A 22,520-nucleotide genomic window follows, 5' to 3' on the forward strand; every position below is an offset into this window, starting at 1 on the left:
GGCGGAGAGAAGCCGTTAACCTGCCGCAGAGCACATTGTTGTCTGACTGATGGAAGGATTGAGGGAGCTGAGATGGAGCTCGTTTGGATTCTCTTCTTCTGTGTCCACTAACTCCCTCTTATAGATTAATACTGACTCATACAGTCATCTGAGCTACTTCTGTTCTCTTCTGGATGTCACATGTTCTCGCCATCAGAACAAGAAACACCTCCAACAAACCGGAAACCTGCAGCTCTCTAACAGGAGACGATTATCTGAGACTGGAGGGACACGGTGGGTTTGGACTGTGAACTGTGGATGTCCTGGTCGCTATCAGAGACAGTCCACAAGCTTCAAGCCTGATCCTTTCTATTTACATGTTTTAGGTCTACCATAAACCAAAACCACGTCCCTGTAGCATCAAAACATTTTCTCCTCCTTCTTCTTCTTCTGTTTTAATGGCGGTTGGCTAGCGACAAAGCTAGTCAGAGCTAGTTAGTTCTTCTTCTGCTGTTTAAATTGTGTTTGACTAGCTTTGTCACAAGCCAACCACCATTAAAACAGAAGAAGAAGAAGAACTAGTTTAGTCAGTAACTAGTGTAATGTGGATGTGTGGTGAGGTGGTAGTAGTTGATGATCTAAACAGAATCCATGGAGTCCACTCAGTCAAAGGCTGCACCCAAGCAACAACAACAAACACTGAACGTTTAAAAGAAGAGAAAAGTTTCCTGGAGACAGCGTCAAGGAGAAACATCTTCCAGAGAGGGTTAGGGAGTTTATGGCAGCGTTGGATGACCAGAACATTTCTGGAGTAGAGAACACAAGGTACCAGCTACCCTCTCCACACTACATTAACTTTGACTGAAAGATTTATTGGACTGAATCCAGTCCACTCTAGGAGAAGACAAGGAAGACAAGGACAGACTTTAGGAAGCTACAGGAGACCACCTCTAGGAGAAGACAAGGAAGACAAGGACAGACTTTAGGAAGACACAGGAGACCAACTCTAGGAGAAGACAAGGAAGACAAGGACAGACTTTAGGACGCTACAGGAGACCAACTCTTGGAGAAGACAAGGAAGACAAGGACAGACTTTAGGAAGACACAGGAGACCAACTCTAGGAGAAGACAAGGAAGACAAGGACAGACTTTAGGAAGCTACAGGAGACCAACTCTAGGAGAAGACAAGGAAGACAAGGACAGACTTCAGGAAGCTACAGGAGACCAACCCTAGGAGAAGACAAGGAAGACAAGGACAGACTTTAGGAAGCTACAGGAGACCAACTCTAGGAGAAGACAAGGAAGACAAGGACAGACTTTAGGAAGACACAGGAGACCAACCCTAGGAGAAGACAAGGAAGACAAGGACAGACTTTAGGAAGCTACAGGAGACCAACTCTAGGAGAAGACAAGGAAGACAAGGACAGACTTTAGGAAGACACAGGAGACCAACTCTAGGAGAAGACAAGGAAGACAAGGACAGACTTCAGGAAGCTACAGGAGACCAACTCTAGGAGAAGACAAGGCAGACAAGGACAGACTTTAGGAAGCTACAGGAGACCAACCCTAGGAGAAGACAAGGAAGACAAGGACAGACTTTAGGAAGCTACAGGAGACCAACTCTAGGAGAAGACAAGGAAGACGAGGACAGACTTCAGGAAGCTACAGGAGACCAACTCTAGGAGAAGACAAGGAAGACAAGGACAGACTTCAGGAAGCTACAGGAGACCAACTCTAGGAGAAGACAAGGCAGACAATGACAGACTTTAGGAAGACACAGGAGACCAACTCTAGGACATTTAGGATCAGGACTCAGTGTTAAAGCAGAGCCTCCAGCTGCTGTTCCAGATGTTAAAAACCCCCTGAGATTATTAATAAAGCATGAAACCATGAACCCTGCAGCAGGACTTTCTCTTCAAATATTCGTTCAAATGAAATGAAACTACTTTCAGCCTCTGACCAAATATAAATATGTTGTGTTTTAATGTGAACCCTGCTGCCTCCACATCCTCATTAAGTCAACCAGATAAACCTCCTCCACCTCTGTGACCTCTGGTCTCCTGACTGAGCACTAAACTGAACTCATCAATAAAATCTAGACTAGAGAGTAAAGATGTCTAATAATAATAATAATCCTCAAAAAGACTAAAATCTCATTTTATACCTTCTGTAAAAATGAACTCTCTTCTCAGTAGGAGTCTATTCTTTTATCTCCGTCTTTCTCTTCCTGGATTCGTCTTGAACTTTTATCAACTTTCTACAGAAACTCATCTGATACTGATGTTGAACAGTCTTAGTATTTCTCAGCTGCCGGTGTGTAAATGTCACTTAGAGCTGTCCAACATCAGGCAGCAAGTCTCCTGTTGATGCTCATTCTGCAGAGGACGGAAACTCTGGTGTCCAAGAACAGAAACAACATCCTATATAGAGATATACGACAACAAGAGGAAGGAAAATATGAGACAGGTGTTGAGAACAGATCTTTAGAGTCCAGGTGTGAACACTGATCTGGTCTCTAGAGTCCAGGTTAAACAGGTCCAGGTGTGAACACTGATCTGGTGTCAGTCCACATGTGGAGGTGGTCTGGGACACATGTGACCTCCTTCCTTTGGTAGTGTGAACACACAATGAGTCCTGGGTCACATTAAAGACCACCTACTCAACAGGGCTGATCTGAGGAAGAGGAGTTTAACTCCTTCATTCAACCACTAGTAGAAATGTGTGAGAGTCTTTCCATCTTGTTCCAACATCTGGATCATGTCTCCAAGTCAACCAGCAGCTGTTGATGGTTCTGATCCAGCGGTAGGTAGAGATCCATTAGAGACAGCAGCTGGTACAATATTCTACTGACCACATGATGGCGCTGCTGATTTACAGACACACACACTGAGATCAGATCTCAAGTGCTGGCTGGGGACGCATGTGGAGACACATTTAGATTAAGACCAGGTGTGAACCTGTAGGGAGCTGAGACACTAAATGCTAAAGAACCGTCCTCTGTCTCATAACACCTGTTTCATGTGCGTGGTTTGATTTTACGTCCTACTGAGCATGCTCAGTGAGTCCTAAACGTCTTCCTCCAGATAACCAAGACTGAACCCGTCTCCCTGCAGCAGATTGTTGTTTCTCCAGATGGTACTCAGAGTCTTTGAGGATTCTGGATATACCTCCAGAATGTGGTTCAGTGTCACAGGACCACCTCAGAGGATTTAAAGGTCAGCTGGTGTTTATATTCTCAGAATGTAAATGTTGTCCTCGTGTCGTTGACGTCCTGCTCTGCCAACTCCTTCTGTCTCCTGTCCTACGGGTCAGTTTGACTTTTGGTCTGTGTCCAGCTTCATGACTATTCATAGCTATTCATCATGAAACACGTCAGACCTTTAGTTCATTCATTCATTACAACCTTCTTTCTTTCTTTTTCTTTCTTTCCTTCTTCTCTTCTTACCTTCATTCCTTACTTCCTACTTTCCTTCCTTCCTTAGTTTCCTTCCTTCCTTAGTTTCTTTCCTTCTTTCCTTGATTCGTTTCCTTCCTTCTATCTCACAGTAGACATCTAGGAGGACAGGTCTTGATGAATCTCCAGAGGATGAACTTCAGGACATTTACCATCAGATCAGGAGGCGTTAGCTGCTTCCTGCTCTCACTGAGGGAGTCTAACCTTTACAGCCAGTTATCAATCAAATGTGTAATTTCGACCTCAGATGTCAGATTTCTTTCTAATTACGCTCTTGAGCAGCTGATTTCACTGATTACTTCCTCCCATGGCTCCATCATAATCAGCGCATCAGGCCCAACACTCCTGCAGAGCCAACGCCGCGGCGGCCGCTCACCTGCACAGGGCGTCCGACCGACAGATGTGTCTCAGCTCCAGACAGGTGGGTTTGTGCCTCTCCTGGTGGGAGCAGGACGGGACGATGGTGCGGCGGCGGCGCTCGGCACACGCCTGGTCGGGACAGGAGCAGAACAGCAGAGGGTAGCTGAGCTCCCATGACACCCGGTCGAAGAACTGACGCAGAGCCTGAGACGGAAAAGATTAGAGTCTGATCAGGAAGTTAAAAGTTTGACTGGAGGAAACTACAGCTGGTCCTCGTGAAGACAAAGTGTGGACGCTGTGATCATTACTAAAAGATCCTGTTTGTATTTTATTACAGCACTCAGTCTGTTTCCTGCATCTTAATGGATATGGATCAATATGTTAACACGTTTCAGAGGGATGTTGTGTAACGAGGATGTCACGTCAATCGATGCGTGTTTTAATGATCCCAGCGTGGAGGCTGCAGGGTCTGGAGATCCTGGACAGTAAGAACAACGTGGGACTACATCTCTGTGTGGTTTTTAAGTTCAGCAGATATCATCATGAACTTCCTCTGGTCTACATAGAGGACCAACAAAGACTCAGTTTAAACATCTAAACGCCACATGTGCATTTGAAAAACAAACATTTTCTTAATTTATAAAACTCTGCACCGACCTTCTGACACCTCTTCCTGCTGCACGGCTCCTGATTGGCCACAGAGGGCTGCGGGGGCGTGGCCTTGCTGCAGATGGAGTTGTAGGCGGATCGCAGACGTTTGCACGTCTCGTTCAGGTTGCACGCCTTCGCCGCGTCCAGGCAGGGGTTACAGGGTTTCCCCGCCTCAGAGCAGGGGCCCATCTTAGACAGAGACGAATCTGAACAAAAAATAAAAAATAAAATATGAAGATGATTTAAGGTGACCTACAGAGTCACCTCCAGAGGTTCTGGAGTCACGGTGAGCTGTAATAGGAACTTTAATTCCTCTAGAAGAATCCTGTTGGACCAGAAGAAGTAAAAATAAGACGTAAAATGACCACAGATGGATCGATATAAGCACAAAAATGATAAATTTCCAACCACAGACTCAACGTCATCATCATAGAGTCTAGAGCTGTTCTGTTATTAGAGGAACAGAAACACATTTCAGATGTAATTAAGGACAGATTTATGACTTTAAACTGATTCAGAGACACACAAGTTAAGAATCAAACTGAGATTTCTCTGAACTGGTGCAACAAAGAGTTAAAACTCATTTAGTTAAACTCTTTTAGTAAAACGGTTCAATTACACAGTGATGGTGTTAAAATATCTCCTCAGATATTTAAAAGGAAAGGATTCAGGAAAGTAGAGACTTAATGAAAAGTCTTCTCCTGAGGGGAACAGATTCATGGCTCTATGAAACGGACTAAACAAACAAATACAGGAATAAAGATGAGAATGTGTTTACACTTAAACACAGACCCTGACTAAAGTCTTATCCAAGCTGTAGGAACAAATAATAACTTGACTTAGTAGTTGATCAACTGGAATCAGAAATGTTTTATATGAGGCCTCTAGATTAGACTAGTTATACCAAAATAAAGTCTCATCATTCATTGATTTTTATCATTGAATTAGGACAGAAAGGTCAGATTATGCTTGGACATACACAAAGAATGTACGGTAGACATTATACTTTATCTACACAAACAGGCTACAATAACATCAGAACATAAAGTCATGGTGTCTTGGGGAAAAGAATTAATATCCTGTATGAGGACTGCATCCATACGTCACAGCAATGACTCAAAGAACTTATTGATGAAGTCATCAGGAATGGCAGAGGAAGCAGTGTTACAGGACTCCCAGAGTTCATCAGGACTCTGTGGTCTCATCTTCAAAGCCTCCTCCTTCATGCTCTATAATGTTCACATCTGGCAGCCGTGGCCTACTGGTTAGCGCTTTGGGCTTGTGACCGGTTCAAACCCCCGGCCGGTAGAAAGCGGCTGAAGTGCCCTTGAGCAAGGCACCTAACCCCTCACTGCTCCCCGAGTGCCGCTGTAGCATGGCAGCTCACTGCTCCGGGTTAGTGTGTGCTTCACCTCACTGTGTGCTTTGTGTGTTCACTAATTCACGGATGGGATAAATGCAGAGACCAAATTCCTTGTATACACAAGTATACTTGGCTGAGAGACCTTAATCTAAATCTAAATCTAATCTAAATCTAATCTGGTGACTGGGCTGGCCAATCCTGGAGCACCTTGACCTTCTTCACTTTCAGGAACTTTGATGTGGAGGCTGAAGCATGAGAAGGAGCGACATCCTGCTGAAGAAGGTGCCTTCTCTTGTGGTTTGGAACGTAATGGGCAGCAAGAACTTCTTGCTTGATGTTTCCATCCACTCTGCAGACCCCCTCCCCCCCCCCCCCCCCGCCCCCCATACTTGATGTGACCTGAAACCATGATCTTTTTCTTCCACCAAACTTGATTGTTTTCTGGGTGAATCTTGGGTCCATGAAGGTTCCAACGGTTCTTCTGCAGTATCTGTGGCGATTAGGATGCAGTTCAACAGATGATTCATCAGACAAATCAACCTTCTGCCACTGGTCCACTGCCCATCCTTTCTGCAGCCAATTTTGTAGTTGTCTTCTGTTTAATGTTGGTCTGTGAGGACTAATTCAGCCGTGGAGAGTTTGTCAAACTGTTCTTGTAGATAGAGGGGTTTGAATGATTAGTAATAAAGTCATATGCCATTTTAAGTTACTATGTCCTTATGTGACAAGACTCTTGTGAGGGACTGTGAACTGATTCTCTGGTCATTCATGTCTTTGTACAGGACAGTTGGTGTCTAGTGGACGTCCCAGGTCATGGTAACCCTCTTGTGTATTTCCCAGTGAAAAGAGAAGTACTTAAACATCTGTCATGTTTGCGGTGAACACAGTCAGTGAAAAACTTTCGGTGGGTGGTGGAAGTCGGGCTGGTTCTTCTTCTTCTAAGCCGCTATCATCATGGTGGATCTGGTGGTAGGAACCAAAATGGTGGACGGTGTTTCCTTCAGACGCTCCCATTGGTCCAGATCAGATTAGTTTCTCCTCTCATCACTACAGCTCTCTGACATCTCTCCTTTCTTTCCTTTCCCCATAAAGAAAAGCTTTGTTGGAATCAAACTGAGGCTTGTTCCTAGCGCAGGTTGACGTTGCAGAGATAGGACCAACGTCTCAGATGCACCACTCTGACCCGGAGCAGCTGATCTGAAGCCGTGGACATGTGAGCGCTGGCTGATAACGAGCCGCCGCCACCGAGAGCCGATAAAATCTTAAGTGGATCTTAAGTGGATCGTAATAAACGTCTAACAGGTCTCTGCTCACGGCCTGAAACACATCAGAGGGACAGATATCAGCTAACGAGCTCCTCTTTCAGGATAGAAGACACGTCCACAGCGTTTATTAAGGCGTCTACTTTACTAGATGTTGAAGGTGTGTGATGTTCACATCAAGTCCCATTTAAAACCTTTCATTTAGTTGCTGGTTTATTTGTAAGAGACAGTGAAACGGGTGCAGAAGCAGCGTCTGGCATCCTGTTAGCATGTAGCATGTAGCCTCCACCCTGAGCTAGAAGTGAGACGGCGTCTGCCACCTTCACCTCTTCCTCTGATCACACCACAGTGTGAACACACATGCACAAGGACACCACCCAAACACGTCCAATTATACGACTCTAATGAGACAGACTCCTGTAACCTGGGACCAGGACAATCAGTCCACACCTTCAGATTAATGCTAATGAGAGTCAAAGGATTCCTGCAGGGACTAAACCTGTCAGGACGCTGAAGACTAAAAGAAACAGAGCCTCTGAACTCAAAAAACACAGAAAAAAGAAATGTGTTGAAAAACCTCAGTTTAGCTTAAAATCTCACGGGTCCATTTCTGTGGACACGTCCTGCTCAGTCTGAGGCTGAACGCTGCAGTGCTTTTAAAAATGTTAAATTAATGTTGTTCCTCATCACAGAGAAGCTCCAGGACGTGAAGAGAGAGGGTGACACAGAGGCCACCGCTGAGAGCTGTCATCACCTCCAACTGATGTCCCAAACAATTAAATATGAACACGACCACAATTAACACGTGTGTGTGTGCGCACGTGTAGGTGTGTGTGTGTGTGTGTGTGTGTGTGTGACCTACCGCTGACAGCATCACCTCTAACTCCAACCATCACTCACATGTTCAACTGAAGCTGGTGATATGAAGCAACAAGTTGACGTCTGACACTTGATACTAGGTGACGAACGAGATACAACTTTTTTTTGTCACTCCTCTGTTGAGGTGACGCATCAACCAATCATATATCAGATGAAGCTTTAATGTTGCTTGCAGTCTGAACCATAGTCTGCACAACCAGGGGACAGCTTTACAGCATGTGGAGCTCCCCCTGGTGTCTGCCTGCAGCATAGGTCATATAAGCCCCGCCCCCTTCATGTTAGTGGGCGGGACTTGGACTAAACTAAAACACTAAAGTACACGTCACATATAGTTTAGCTACCTAATATAATGATGTTTGTTCAAGACTCAATTTTTCTGAAAAGTTTTGTTTTAGTGATGTGATGCTAAAAACAGGAAGTGACATCATGATGATTGACAGTTGTCATTGACAACCGCTCCATTTGAATTGGTGGTGTAGGGACGTGAGAGTAGGAACAATAACAATAATAATGATAATGAGTTCAGTGTATAATCCAACATTAGTTAGATATCAGGGAGCGGGGGTGTCAAACATACGGCTCAGGGGCCAAAACCAGCCCACCAGAGGGTCCAATCAGGCCCTGAATTATCTTTATCAGGGATGAATCATCGGGGATGAATTATCTGGGATGAATTATCGGGGATGAATTATCGAGGATGAATTATCTGGGATGAATTATCTGGGATGAATTATCGAGGATGAATTATCTGGGAGAATTATCGGGGATGAATTATCGGGGATGAATTATCGGGGATGAATTATCGAGGATGAATTATCGGGGATGAATTATCTGGGATGAATTATCGAGGATGAATTATCTGGGATGAATTATCTGGGATGAATTATCGAGGATGAATTATCTGGGATGAATTATCTGGGATGAATTATCGAGGATGAATTATCTGGGAGAATTATCGGGGATGAATTATCGGGGATGAATTATCTGGGATGAATTATCTGTGATGAATTATCTGTGATGAATTATCGGGGATGAATTATCGGGGATGAATTATGTGGGATGAATTATCGAGGATGAATTATCTGGGATGAATTATCTGGGATGAATTATCTGGGATGAATTATCTGGGATGAAATTCATCACATCTGACCAGTTTCCTCAAAGTGTTTTAGTTGTGTGATTACAGAACTTTAAACCATAAAACCTGAGCTGGTTCTGGGGCCCCCACAAAGACAACATGGCCCCACGATGTTAGCATTAGCAGCGGTTCATCCCCCGCAGCGTAATAAAAACAAGAAGCACACACAGACAGAGTCAGTGTCTCAGTGTGTAGGAGTTTACAGGACGGGATGTACTGTAGAGCCTTACAGCGTTTTATCATCACTGACAAAGTCCGCTCTAATGGAACATGTTTTCTCTTCAAACTCAAACATCTACTGGCAGTTTACCCTCCACACACACACACACACTATAACACACACTATAACACACACTATAAGACACACAGCCCTGAGCGCTACAGATAAACTGCAGCCGTGTGTTTCCAGGAAAGCCGGAGCTCGTATTGAGCCGCTGTGAATGAAACCAGATACCGAGCGTTTCTTCAGCGGCTCAGAGTAAAAATAGAGAAAGCACCCTCGTGATGTTCGACACCTACACATCCTTCAGCAAAACACATTCATTCGTGTTTCAACACTGTCCTCTGGTGTGTTTACAGACGTTTCTGACGGTCGACAAAATCCCAGGAGCGAGTCCTGTACGAAGAATGTGAACCCTACGGCTGGTTTACGGCAGAAACAATCAGCTGTTTAATCAAACTAACGACTAAAACCGAGTCCACAAGATGAAGGATGATGATCGTACCTTCAGAGGTACTATTGGTTTTACAAAAAGACAATTTTAATTACAGTAAAAGTGGAGACATCCCAAAACTAAAACCTGGAGCTACAGGGGACACACAGGGTTCATTCACAGGCGACTGAAATTAAATGAATAGCACAGAGAAAACGGTTCAGTGGAGACCAGAGAATCTCACATTTGTCAGATCTATGGTTCCAGTCAGTTTGTCCAGAGGAAGCAGGGCAGATATCTGGGAGACGTGAGTAATGACATCTTATGTACCTGACCTAGCTCACCGCTAACCGTCCTAGACTGTTCACAAAACATAAACAACTCTTAGAGGAATCAACCGGCGTCTAATTCTAATACTTTCTCAAAGAAACTTCATCCATGAACAAACCTCTGCATCGTTCAGAGTCTGGACGTGGCGCTAGCAGCAGACGATGAAAACTTTTCACTTTATCCTTCCGAGCAGAAAACGTCTGACAGACAAGAGGCCGGACTAAATCACGTCTGAGCTGTAATTTGGTTTGTCTCAGACGGTAAACTCTGATCAGAGCCGCCGGCCGCCGGCGTCTCCTGACGGCAGCTCCTTCTACCCTCAGATCAGACGGATCGGATGAGCCCGACCTTGTCTGTCGGCGTTTGGGAGCCCGCCCAGGTGATCAAAGACGGAGGAGACGGCCGCCCAATCCAATCACAGCATCAGTCAGGTTTACTGCAGCTCCACTTTAGATAATGTGAGTACAAGGAAGACCACAGCGGCCGGACAAGCTGACAGGAAGAGTGTTGACTCTGGATGTTGTTGGGAAATACTATAAGACACAGGAGGATGGGTTAAAGGGTTCTGGAAGGAAAGGAAGAGGCTGTGATAACATACACAAACTATTGTAAGAATGTGTGAAGCCTTAGAAATGAGATTTGTAAAAATCATCTGGACATAGCCGTGAGGCTACGGGTGCGGAAAGAAAAAATCCACCTACAAATGTTTTTCATTAAAAGTAGGTGGAAACATAAAAGCTGGATTCATTTCATCCCTAACCCTAACCCTTTCATCCTGGTAGATGCCGTATGAAGACGTCTTTAAGCCTGTTTATGTCTCTGTCTGTTTGCTGAAGAGCGTTGGACTCAGAGGAATCCTACTGGGAGATGATTCATTGAAATGTTTCTCAGCACCAGAACTAATCAGAGGGAGTTCTGCTCCATCGATGTTCAGTCTCTTTGTCTCTTTTCTGAGAAGAACCTTTCAGTTTCTGCAGAGACTACAGTTTCTGTGGAGGACCAGGAACCCTGAGAAGCTCCTGCAGAGTTTATTCCACCTGAATCAAAGCGTAGTGACTCAGGTCTGTTTGTTTTCACCACATCATCTTCTCTGAGGTCCTAGAAAGACTCTGGAGATGTTTGTTTGGTCCGACCTGGTCGCTCTCTGCAGACTGTGAAAGACATTTCCTCCAGAACCGAGCAGAACATGTCAGAGTTGTTGTTGGAACATGACATGAGAGGTAGAGGTTTTACAAGGCTTCAGTGAAAATGACTTTAATGTCTCAGAGATTCATTTAACCTGTGCGGTGATAAAAGCCACGGCTGTCAGCAGCTGGAGCTCTGTCTCTACAGGCTGCTTTAGAGAGAACATGACATCTATTAAAATCAGACACAGGATGAACAGAGCTCCTAACCTGACGCAGCCTTACCCAACAGAAACACTGGCTTTGGTCACGTGACACAGACGCTGAGGTAGAAAACTCAGACTGGGTCAGGACGTGGAAATAGAGCCAGAGTCTCCTGTTCTGGGCACGTCCCAACCAGACAGGTAAAGGTGTTGAATATCTGACTTAAAGAGACTCTGACATGATAAGATCTGATTCATTTATGATGGTAGTTATTTTAGAGAAGGAAGGAAGGAAGGAAGGAAGGAAGGAAGGAGGGAAGGAGGGAAGGAAGCAAGGAAGGAAGGAAGGAAGGAAGGAAAGATGATGAGATGAGATGATAGATGTTGAACTAGAGGAACCAGAGAAGAGGAGTATATCTGAGGAGACGTTGTCGTAGTTTCATTAAGTCCTAAAGTTGCTGTCTCTGCTGCAGAGTTACATTAATGTGTGACTGGTTGTGTGTTAGTGACGAGTTAAAACTAATAAATATGTCATCTCTTCTCTGTAATCTGTTCAGTGGTCTACCCCACTGGGATAGGCCCCCTAGAATGAATGAATGAATGAATGAATGTAATCTCTCATGACTCTTTCCTTCCAGCTGATCAGGAGGAAGCTTGACGTCCTCCTCCTCCACAGACGGCTCAGATAAAGCCTCCGTGTGCTGATGCTCATACAGGACGTCCCGTGACGTCCTCCTCCTCTTCATCCAGACACGGGCCGTCTTTGAAGTGGGACAATACATCCAGAGAACACGCACGAGGCTTTAACAGCTCATGTCCATGAATTTAAATGCAGGTATCTCTCTGAAGCCCTCGTTACGATGCGTTCAGGAACACACAGGAAACCCGTGCTTCCAGCCCATGAATAATTTGTCCAGTTAATGTCGTGCACTCAGTTAAATGAGCATGTTTGGTCTCTGAGGAGCCGCTAACGCCTCCTCACATCCAGGGTATTGATTCAGTGAGCGCAGGCAGGCCTCCTCTGCTGGAGGCTGACTTGGCTGAACGCTCTCTGCAGCTCGCTGCACATACAGTTAGAGGCTCCACTTAATGAGCACAGAATAAAGACTTCACAGCAGCTGCAGCTGCTCCCCACTGTGCAGGTTAATAGGAGGATCTGGGCCTGGCATCGCTCTGCAGCACTCGGTTTATTTGGTTTATTGTTTCCAGGAGGCTGTAGCTCCTGTTAATGCTCCAGCTCCTTATTGGAAACCTGACACTAAACACCTCAATGTTTCACTGCAAATACACAAAGGAGAGACTTGAATGAGCTGCTGCTGCTGTTCTGGAGACCATTTACAAACCTCTACTTAATAACGTCTCATGTAAACATCACAGAACCGTAGTTACTGGATCAAAGTGGAAAAAATAAGAGAACATGAGCAAATAGATCTAGAATAGAACCCTACCTCCACCACCTCTAGTTCAACATCTATCACCTCCAACAACAATAATTATAGAACGATGACGACACTCCAGTAGGAACATTAACAACCATGACGACCAGTCAAGAAATAAAGAACTAAACTTATGTTCCACAGTTCAGGGAGCACGCAGAGCAAACAGAGCAAACAGAGCATGTTCATGGTCCTGAAACAACAGGAGCTAGTGACAGACTGTTCTGAGGAAACAGCTGTTTGGGTGTTTGGTTGTTGATATCAAGAGAGAACATTAACGGTGAGAGATGATCCAGCTGGTTCCAAACTCTGGATCATCTCTCATTTCCTCCTTCCTTCCTTCCTTCCTTCCTTCCATCCTTCCTTCCTACCTCCCTTCATTATTTCCTTCCTTCCTTCTCTACACATTTATATTAAGACCAGGTAGATGGACAGGTGAGACCAGGTGAGACCAGGTGAGACCAGGTGGATGGACAGGTGAGACCAGGTGAGACCAGGTGAGACCAGGTGAGACCAGGTGAGACCAGGAGAGATCAGGAGAGACCAGGAGAGACCAGGTAGATGGACAGGTGAGACCAGGTGAGACCAGGTGAGACCAGGTGAGACCAGGTGGATGGACAGGTGAGACCAGGTGAGACCAGGTGAGACCAGGAGAGATCAGGAGAGACCAGGTAGATGGACAGGTGAGACCAGGTGAGACCAGGTGAGACCAGGTGGATGGACAGGTGAGACCAGGTGAGACCAGGTGTTGATGTTAAAGGACGTTTCATGTCTTGTTTCAGTTTGTTTTTCAGTTTTAACCATTCAGATCTAACGTCAGGTTGCTGTAACACCACTGAGGACACTATGAGACACTTTTTGTCCTGCAGCTCTTTTAATTTAAAACTTTTAATTTCACATATTTCTAATTTATAAATAAACTCTGAGAGCTGCTTTCATCTGTTGAACACTTTAGTTCCAGTTAATGAGCAGCTTGTTGTCATTTAAATCTGTGGTCCTCACAACAGGAGGTGGATTCAGTGTTAAGTTATATTTTACTGTGATTGCGAACAAAAAGAAAAACATTATGTTTTAAATTAAAGATATTTTCTCTTAATCAGGACGAAGCTTTAAATCCTCCACGCTGCAAACAGGAATGAAGCTCTAATGGAGTCAGAGCAGAGCCGTCTCCTCTTGGTTTGGTCACGCTCTTTAACCTGAGGCATCATCTCTGAGCTCCCCTCCTCCTCCTCCACCTCCTCCTCCTCCTCCTCCTCCTCCTCCTCCTCCACCTCCACCTCCTCCTCCTCCTCCTCCTCCTCCTCCACCTCCTCCTCCTCCACCTCCACCTCACCTCGACGCATCGCCTGGCTCACATTACCTTCCAGCGGAGATGAGGAAGGAGCAGGAGGAGAGCAGCGTTTGAAAGGGAGCAGATATATATAGAGAGAAAGAGAGCAAGTATCCAGGGCAAGAGTGCGGGCCAATTAGAGAGTTGCCCCAGGACGTCCTGTTATCTTTGTCACACACAGCCGCAACGGGAAACGCACATAAAGGCCTGGCCTGGGGTAGACGCACACACACACACACACACACACACACACACACACACACACACACACACACACACACAAAATGTTTCATTAAAACCTGTGTGCTCCACATAAATGTACATATATAAATATATAAAACACATATATTTGATATGTATAGACGACACAGACGTGATCTAACGAGGTCAATGGAACTGGAGGGAGAAAGGAGGTACAGGAGGTAGAGAGGGGGAGGAGGGGGGTAAAGGGGTGAGACGGAGAGAGAGAAACTAAAAAGAAGGAGTGGAGGCAGCAGACGCTCTGAGTGGTTCATTATAGAGACGACGTTCACACCTCATCAGTACAGGTTAGACTGGAACAGGTGTGAACACTGAACCTTCCTTCTTTCCTTCCTTTCTTCCTCCATCATTTCCTTTCTTCCCTCTTTCTTCCTTCCTTCCTTCCCTCCTTCCTTCATCCATCATTTCCTTCCTTCTTTCTTTCCTTCCTTCCTCCCTCCCTCCTTCCCTCCCTCCTTCCTTCTGTGAAACAACTAACATCATACATAAAGACGTCATCATGAGCCCCAGTCATGATGCACATACAAGAGCTGTCCATGGTTCTGAAACAGCAGCTGTTCTAGTTCTAGTAGTTCTAGTTCTACTGCGTCCCAGATGATGTTGTGTTAATTTGCATAAAGAGTCCAAAGCAGAGATCAGATCTCAAGTGTTGGCTGAGGACACATGTGGAGACACATTTTAATACCAGGTATTTAGAGACGGACAGGTGAGATGGGACAGCCCAGGACGGACGTCAATGGTCTGAAACGGGCCTGAGTCACATTTTAAACACCAGCGCCGACAGCATGGTTCTGTCTGAAGAAGGTTTGACACCTGCAGTCGGGTTCGTTCTAAAAGACAAAGCTGTTAATATATTTTAGTTTACGTAATGTGAAGTCAGAGGTAGTTTACTGATTAGAGTTTAATCTGGACCCTGGAGAAAACAAGACGTAGAAAAAGAGCTATGACTGAGAGGACGTGGTCCTGGAGGACCTGGAGAAACTGGACAGTAACAACATGTGAGACGACTAGAAGCTCAAAGACCGTCTGGAAGTTTAGTTTTAGAGGTTGATATGAGCAGAGACACAAATGCTAGCCATTAGCATCGCCATTAGCATCTGTTCTGTTGAGTCCTTGTTGTGTCTAGGAGAGACTGCTGCTCTGCTCTAGAGTCTCCATGTCTCTACTGATTCTGCTCCAGATCTGACGGGCCAATCAGGTCACTTGGGGGCGTGGCTTAATGTGGTCATACACAAAAGTCATGTAATTTGAAGGAGAGGTTGTGAAAGTCTTCGAGGTGTTAGTGAAGTGAAGTATGAACCAGGTCTGTGTGTCGTCACCTTCCTGCTCAGAAGTTAACTCTTCACTGATTCATAGAAAACAGTTTGTTGTCTGTTAATTTAGTTTCTGATGGTCTCCTCTCTGTCTCTCTCTGTCTCTCTCTGTCTCTGTCTGTCTGTCTGTCTCTGTCTGTCTCTGTCTGTCTCTCCCAGTGATCTCCAAAGAAAGAAAACATAATTGCGTTGAGCTGAAAGTGAATTCTGCTGCATGGTGTAGCACCAGGCTAATCCTCATCTCAGCAGAAATCCTAATGCCCCTGTTAATCCCGGTCTAGCCCATTAAAGACACAATCAAACAGCTCCCAGTGATTATCTCAACTCCAGTTTGTTCTGTTGTCTCTAATTTGACCTCAGAACGTAAAAACACATTTATATTTTAATTCCTTCAAATCTCTCTACGATCCATCAGGTTAGAGGAAGCTAACTTTGGAGAGTTTTAGTGTTTGGAAACAATAGAGAAACTGAAGAGACATTTACTAATGATGTTTAAATGGCAGCTTTATTGGACATTTCAATTTTTTTGAAATGTCCAATGAAGTGAACACAACAAAAGCAGCTGATGAATGAAGGAATGTCAGCTGACGAGTGAGAGGTGAAGCAGTTAAAATGACAGGAGATGAACCGATGGACGCACTGAAAGCAGCAGAGAAAAGATCTGAGGTTATTGAACTAGAAGCAGAACAGACGTCAAAATGAAAGCAGTCAAAGATGAAAGGAAAAGCTAAGAACCTGGCGACGCTAATCACTCACGACATCTGCCTACGATCTCTTAAGATGAACCACAGACTGAATAAAGATGGACGGAGGAACTGCTCCTCTAAAGTGAAGCCAAAGCAAGTAGAGCTCCCCCTGGTGTCTGGCTGCAGTACAGGTCATAAGCTCCACCCCCTCCATGTTAGTGGGCGGGGCTTGGGCCAAATTAAAACACTAAAATACACGTCAAATAATTTTTTTTTCCAAGGATGGTTTCAGTCATTTTGGGTAGTTAATATAATGTTGATGAATGTTCAAGAGTCAAACTTTTGGATAAGTTTCATTACAGTTATTTGACGCTATAGAAACAGGATGTGACATAATGGCGACTACTGGTTGCCATGCCAACCACTCAGTAAAGCAGTCCAATGGGACTTTGAGAGTTACAAAAAAGTAAGTCCAGTGTATAATCCAACATGTCCTTGTAACAGGTGGAGGTAGAGCAGAGCGTCGTATTAATTAAACTAAAATATGAGTGAGTCTGGAGGAAGTGTGGGCGGGGCATCAATATCACGGCTCCACGTGGCTCCGCCCTCAGACCGTACTGATCAGACTCTGGATCCAAACTCACAAGATGGCGCCGCCCGTATCCCCGGGAACATAGAGTCAGTTTGACCAATGAGAGGAAGAGGAGACGTGGTGTCCATGTTTATATACAGACTATGCTCTGATCATTCTTATCCAGCCTCTCCAGTCACTAGCTTTTGGCAGCCGTTTCCAAAATGGCCGCCTTCAAAGACTTTCTAGTTTATGTTACGAATATTATTAATGTTATGTCATAACAGGATCCTGTTCTGGAATAAACCAACAGGAGGGTTTGAACTGTTCCAGATCCAAGCAGCTGTTTTATTATTTCTGTTGTTAAATGTTAACTATTGAGGTCAGTAAATTTCCATCAAAGCTCGAAGCTTCAAACATGAGACGAAATAAAATCCTGTGTGAAAATCCTTATCAGCTCCTCAATGGACAGATTATCTCCTCTGTCTCTCTGAGCTCGTCTCTCGTTTCCTCTCCTCCTTTAATTGTCCCTCACGCCTCCTCTTGTCTCTCCTTTTTCTTGATTTCTCCTCCTCCTCTCATTTATCATTGATCCTCAGCTCGTCTCCTTGTTTCTTCTCCTTTTGTTGTCTCTCTGCTCCACAACTCTTTAGTATGTTAATCCTTTCCTCTCCTCCTTCTCGTCTCCCTTCATCTCCTCCTGCCTCCAGGTTACTAACTGATATCAACATGTTGAACTAAAGACATCAGTTCATCAGTTCATCAGTTCATCCTTTACAGTGTCCTCATGGACGTTTGGACGTTTGGACATTTGGACAGCCTCAGCCCTTCCTCCAGTGGAGCTAAAGGAGACACATGCTGTCTATAATGGATTCAGATTAGCATCTTGAATCAGATGAAGGCGATGATGATGATGATGAAGACGATGAGGAGCTGTTTATTTAGATGAGCGTTGATGAGCCTTCAGCTCCACAGTGATTGGCTCTGATTAAGAGAGCGTCTCTGGACACCACCGAAGAAGAAACAAACAACCCTGACATCCACATCACATGAATTTAGATCCATTCATTCAACGTTAGAGCTGAAATGCACCCTGGGAGTCGTAGTTGTCTCCTCTCCACAGCTTCCTCTGGTCTTTGACTCTTCACAGAGGAATCAAACGTTTTCTAAATGAACTCCTGAACCAACAGAGATTCATTCAAACACTTTAAAGTCTCACCTCCACAGCGTCTTCACTTCTACGCAGCGCTACGTCCTCAGGAAGTCAACACATTTGACTACTTCTCCCAAACTGGCTGCAGGTTCATTTTAACAAGTAATTAAAATATCTGCCACTTTATTAAAGAGCTTTGTTTAACAATGAACCTCAGTCTGACAGCAGCCTCAGGACGTCTCTACAGTCTCTGGATCACCTGTCAGCGTCCACTGTACTTCCTGTTTCACCGTACACATGGCTTCAGGTTAAATTAGTGTTTTAACTCTTTAAGGGTTTCCTTTAACTGTCATGAATGAAACCTGCCTTAAAAAAACACACGATCCAGTCTTAAATCAGACGGTGCTGATGGATGATGGATGATCCACTAATCAGCATTAAAGTACCAGTAGAAGATATAAAATAAGATCAACACACATATGTTGTGTTCCTCTGACCTGAGGCTAAACCACAGCGTTTAGGGGGTCATTTACTAAAACGGATAAAGAAACTTTTAGAAGAACGTGGATGTGAACAGAGCTGGAGCTTTCTGAGCAGATCAGATGCTGAGAAGAGGAACTTGAATAATATCACTTCCTGCCTCAATTCAATTCAAAACTGATTAATCACGACTAAATATTATTAATCTATCAACAGGCCTGTATGAGTCAGTTACTGACTCTGTCAGACTGGATGAATCCGTCCATGGAAGACTCAAACACTGTTAAACTCTCTATGTACCCCCCCCCCCCCCCCCCCCCCCCCCCATCCACCATCACATCTCCATATCCACAAACACTCCTTCACGCCCAGCCTTCTCCTCCAATCAATTTTCAACACTCTAGTCTGAAACACACTTTAATGTTCCAGTGCTCTTTCTTCTGCCACTGCCATTTAACACACTTCTACATTATCCTCTTATCTCTCTCTCCCTCCATCTCTCCCTCCATCTTATCTGCCTTCAGCATTCAGACTCTATGGATCAGGATCTGGACGTCGTGTCTTCAGACTGCAGCTCTCAGCTGATCTGACTGGAAACACGTACGGAGGTAGATGTTTGCTGCTGGAGCCACGGCTCAGAAACAACTGGAATGATGATCAGCACCTGAACATGGCATGTGTTCATGTGTCTGAGAGAAAGAAAGAAAGAAAGAAAGAAAGAAAGAGGGAGGGAGAATGACAGAAGGAAAGAAGGAAGGAAGAAACGATTGAAGGAAGAGAAGAAAGAAGAAAGAAAGAAAGATTGTGACAGAGAGTGTTTCTGAAGTCTCATTGGCTGCAGCTCTCCTCTGACCGTGTGTTTGTACTTGTGTTAATCTGAGAGAGCAGAAGCCAATTTACAGAACTCAGTCTATTTCACAGCTGTTTGACCACACACACACACACACACACACACACACACGCACACACACACACACACACACAGAAAGTGTGGTAAATGACGATGTATTGCTCGGGGCGTCTGACATTTAAACACTCCTCTGAAACATGTGTGAAGCTGAGCAGCCGCTTTAACACAGAACAAACAATCAGAGGACTGATGATGGAGAGAGAGAGAGAGAGAGAGAGAGAGAGAGAGAGAGAGATGAGAGAGAGAGAGAGAGAGAGAGAGAGAGAGAGAGAGAGAGAGAGTCACCATAAATCATTTAATTCTGCTGGAGTGTATGTATATGTGTGTGTTGCTGTTGTTATTGTCGTTGTTGGTTGAGTGTGTTGCAGCAGGGATCCTGTGGTGATAAAACTGAGTCATCAGCAGACGATGATTCTGACTCTGAGGAAGGAAACATCGTCTGTTACTGAGACCAGTGTCTGAACACAACCGTCCACTGGTCCAGGATGTTTAGGAGAAACATAGTCTGTATATAAACATGGACACCACGTCTCCTCCTCCTCTCATTGGTCAAACTGACTCTATGTTCCCGGGGATACGGGCGGCGCCATCTTGTGAGTTTGGATCCAGAGTCTGATCAGTACGGTCTGAGGGCGGAGCCACGTGGAGCCGTGATATTGATGCCCCGCCCACACTTCCTCCAGACTCACTCATGTTTTAGTTAAATTAATACTACGCTCTGCTCTACCTCCACCTGGTACAAGGACATGATGGATTATACACTGGACTAGTTTATTTTAATTTATTTACCACGGGACCGCTTTACAGAGTGGTTGGCATGGCAACTGGTAGTCGCCATTATGTCACATCCTGTTTCTATAGCGTCAAATAACTAAAACGAAACATATCCAACAAATTGAACTCTTCCTAAACCTGAATCCTCTCTCCACTGGTGAGTCTGGTTGGTGGTCAGAGTCTGGGAGGAAAGAACTCAGCAGAGACTCCAGAGCAGATGCTAGTGGTGATGCTAGTGGGGATGCTAATGGTGATGCTAGTGGCAATGCTAAAAGCTAGCATGTCAGCTCTGCTCTCCATCAGTGTGTCTCTGCTCATATCGACCTCTAAAACTAAACCAGGTAGATTTCCAGTAGCGTTCTGCTCTGAGTGCTAAGTGTTAGCAACCGTTAGCAGATGAATAATTAAACCAGACTCAACTCTATGGATGAGAACTAACGACAGAATGCAGGAAACAACGTATTTCCTGTTTACACTGAATAAATCTGAACTCTGTGATCAATCGTTTGACTCTTCATTCAGAGGTTTCATGCTAAATGATGTTATCAGGACAAAGTGTTGATCATTAATCAGGTATGTGGTGACGTGCTGCTGGTACTTCCTGCTACTTGTTGGTAGATTCTTTGATCAGTGTTTTTAGTCACTGTAACTGAGTTTAAAGGCGCCCGCTTCGCTTCACATTTGGAGAATTTTCTGACCTTTAATGGACTAAAAGATCCACCAGTTAATTAAAAACTAATCCACAGATTAATCCAGAGTGGAAATAACCATCAGCCTTCAGCAGATTCCTGCCGACACATCTGAGCCGACGCTATGAAACAGTCTGTGATGAGGACAGGACCAGAGGTTATCACTCTGCCCTTTAAACAACGAGAACACTACGCTGTGCTCAGACTCTGTTTTCTGGAAGCGCTGCTTCAGCTCGGTCTCTAAGACACGCATTCATTCACACGTTCACAGATGGAGAGAGAGCAGTTCATCTCAGATATCTGCTCCTCCACCCACCAACACCGGTCTCTTCAATCTGCTGCTGCAGCAAACAAACATTACCTGAGATGATGGAGGCGTGTCTGAACTCCTCAGAGAAGTGGATGGGCTCGTACGGAGACGTCTCGTAAAACTCTTCACCTGAAAGACAGAAAACAGGAGAGGGATGAGAAGATACACACTGGACTATCTGGATCTGGATCTGGATCTGGATGTGGACCTGGGTTTGGGTCTCGGTCTGGATCTGGATCTGCCTCCAAACCAGAGGGTAGAGCTAAAATGTACAGAGCATGTGCAGTAGTGACTCCCCCGCAGTCCTGGTATTTGAAGTTTGGTTTTAGACTAATATCAGAAGAAGGAAGGAAGGAAGGAAGGAAGAAAGGAAGGAAGGAAGGAACTAAAATCCTTTGACTGTCTTCTGTGTGATGAAGTGTGTGAAATTCATGCAGGTCAAACCAGGAACCAGGTCCACGAGGCTCATCCCACTTAGAGGACAAATCCAGTTTATTCTAACCCCCTTAATGTTCCCCATTAACCATCATCAGAGAGTTCATGGAGGCTTGATTCCTCTCAGTCACTAAAAACCTTTTAAATGATTGAATCTGACTCCAGTCAAAGTTAACGTGACCTTAGTGGACGCAGAGAAAACATTACTGGACGTACGGCAGCGTTTATTAAAGCAGAGCAGCTCAGACAGAGAAGAAACATGAATCAACATCTAATAGACACATAATATTAACACATAAACGTCAGATCCAGTCCTAGGACAGTAACATCAGACAGCAGCAAGAGTAAAAGAAAAGATCATTTCAGTCTGATTGTCACCAAAATAAAAAACAACTTTTATTCCTAAAACCATCTGGATTAAATATGAGTTGGATGATGTCCGAGGTCAGAGAGAACAGCTGTGAGACGAAGAATCTGAGGCTGTAATGAGCAGAAGATGTTTCACCATTTAAACAGAAATAAAACTAAAAGCTTATCCACCAGCACAGCTTGCTTTTCCTCCAGATGGTTTGAAGTGTTGGTGTCAAACTGACTTCTGGCTCTTTGAAAGGTCGGCTACTACTTTTATATATTTATATATTTTTACTACTTGTTTTTCTGAAATGTGACGCCTCGGAGGCCAGAAGCCGGCGCTGCATTAAATGCCACCTCCATTATTTAGTGGATTTATTTGAGGGAAAAGTCACTTCCTGTTGTGGATGGTACTTCCTGATGTG

General features: G+C 44.7%; 1 protein-coding gene across 1 annotated transcript in view; it reads right to left on the reverse strand.

The window, feature by feature from the left end:
* The window catches only part of gfra2b (GDNF family receptor alpha 2b), a gene marked incomplete at its 5' end in the record, with an annotated part of 63,358 nt that overhangs the window by 20,026 nt on the left and 20,812 nt on the right, over positions 1-22,520 (reverse strand). Inside the window, 3 exons of the mRNA XM_084571774.1 lie at positions 3,810-3,997; positions 4,451-4,650; positions 21,361-21,438. Coding sequence (XP_084427900.1) covers positions 3,810-3,997; positions 4,451-4,650; positions 21,361-21,438 — 466 coding nt within the window. The remainder of the gene's footprint in view (positions 1-3,809; positions 3,998-4,450; positions 4,651-21,360; positions 21,439-22,520) is intronic.

Source organism: Chelon labrosus (assembly GCF_963514085.1).
Source record: "Chelon labrosus genome assembly, chromosome: 22".
NCBI lineage: Eukaryota > Metazoa > Chordata > Actinopteri > Mugiliformes > Mugilidae > Chelon > Chelon labrosus.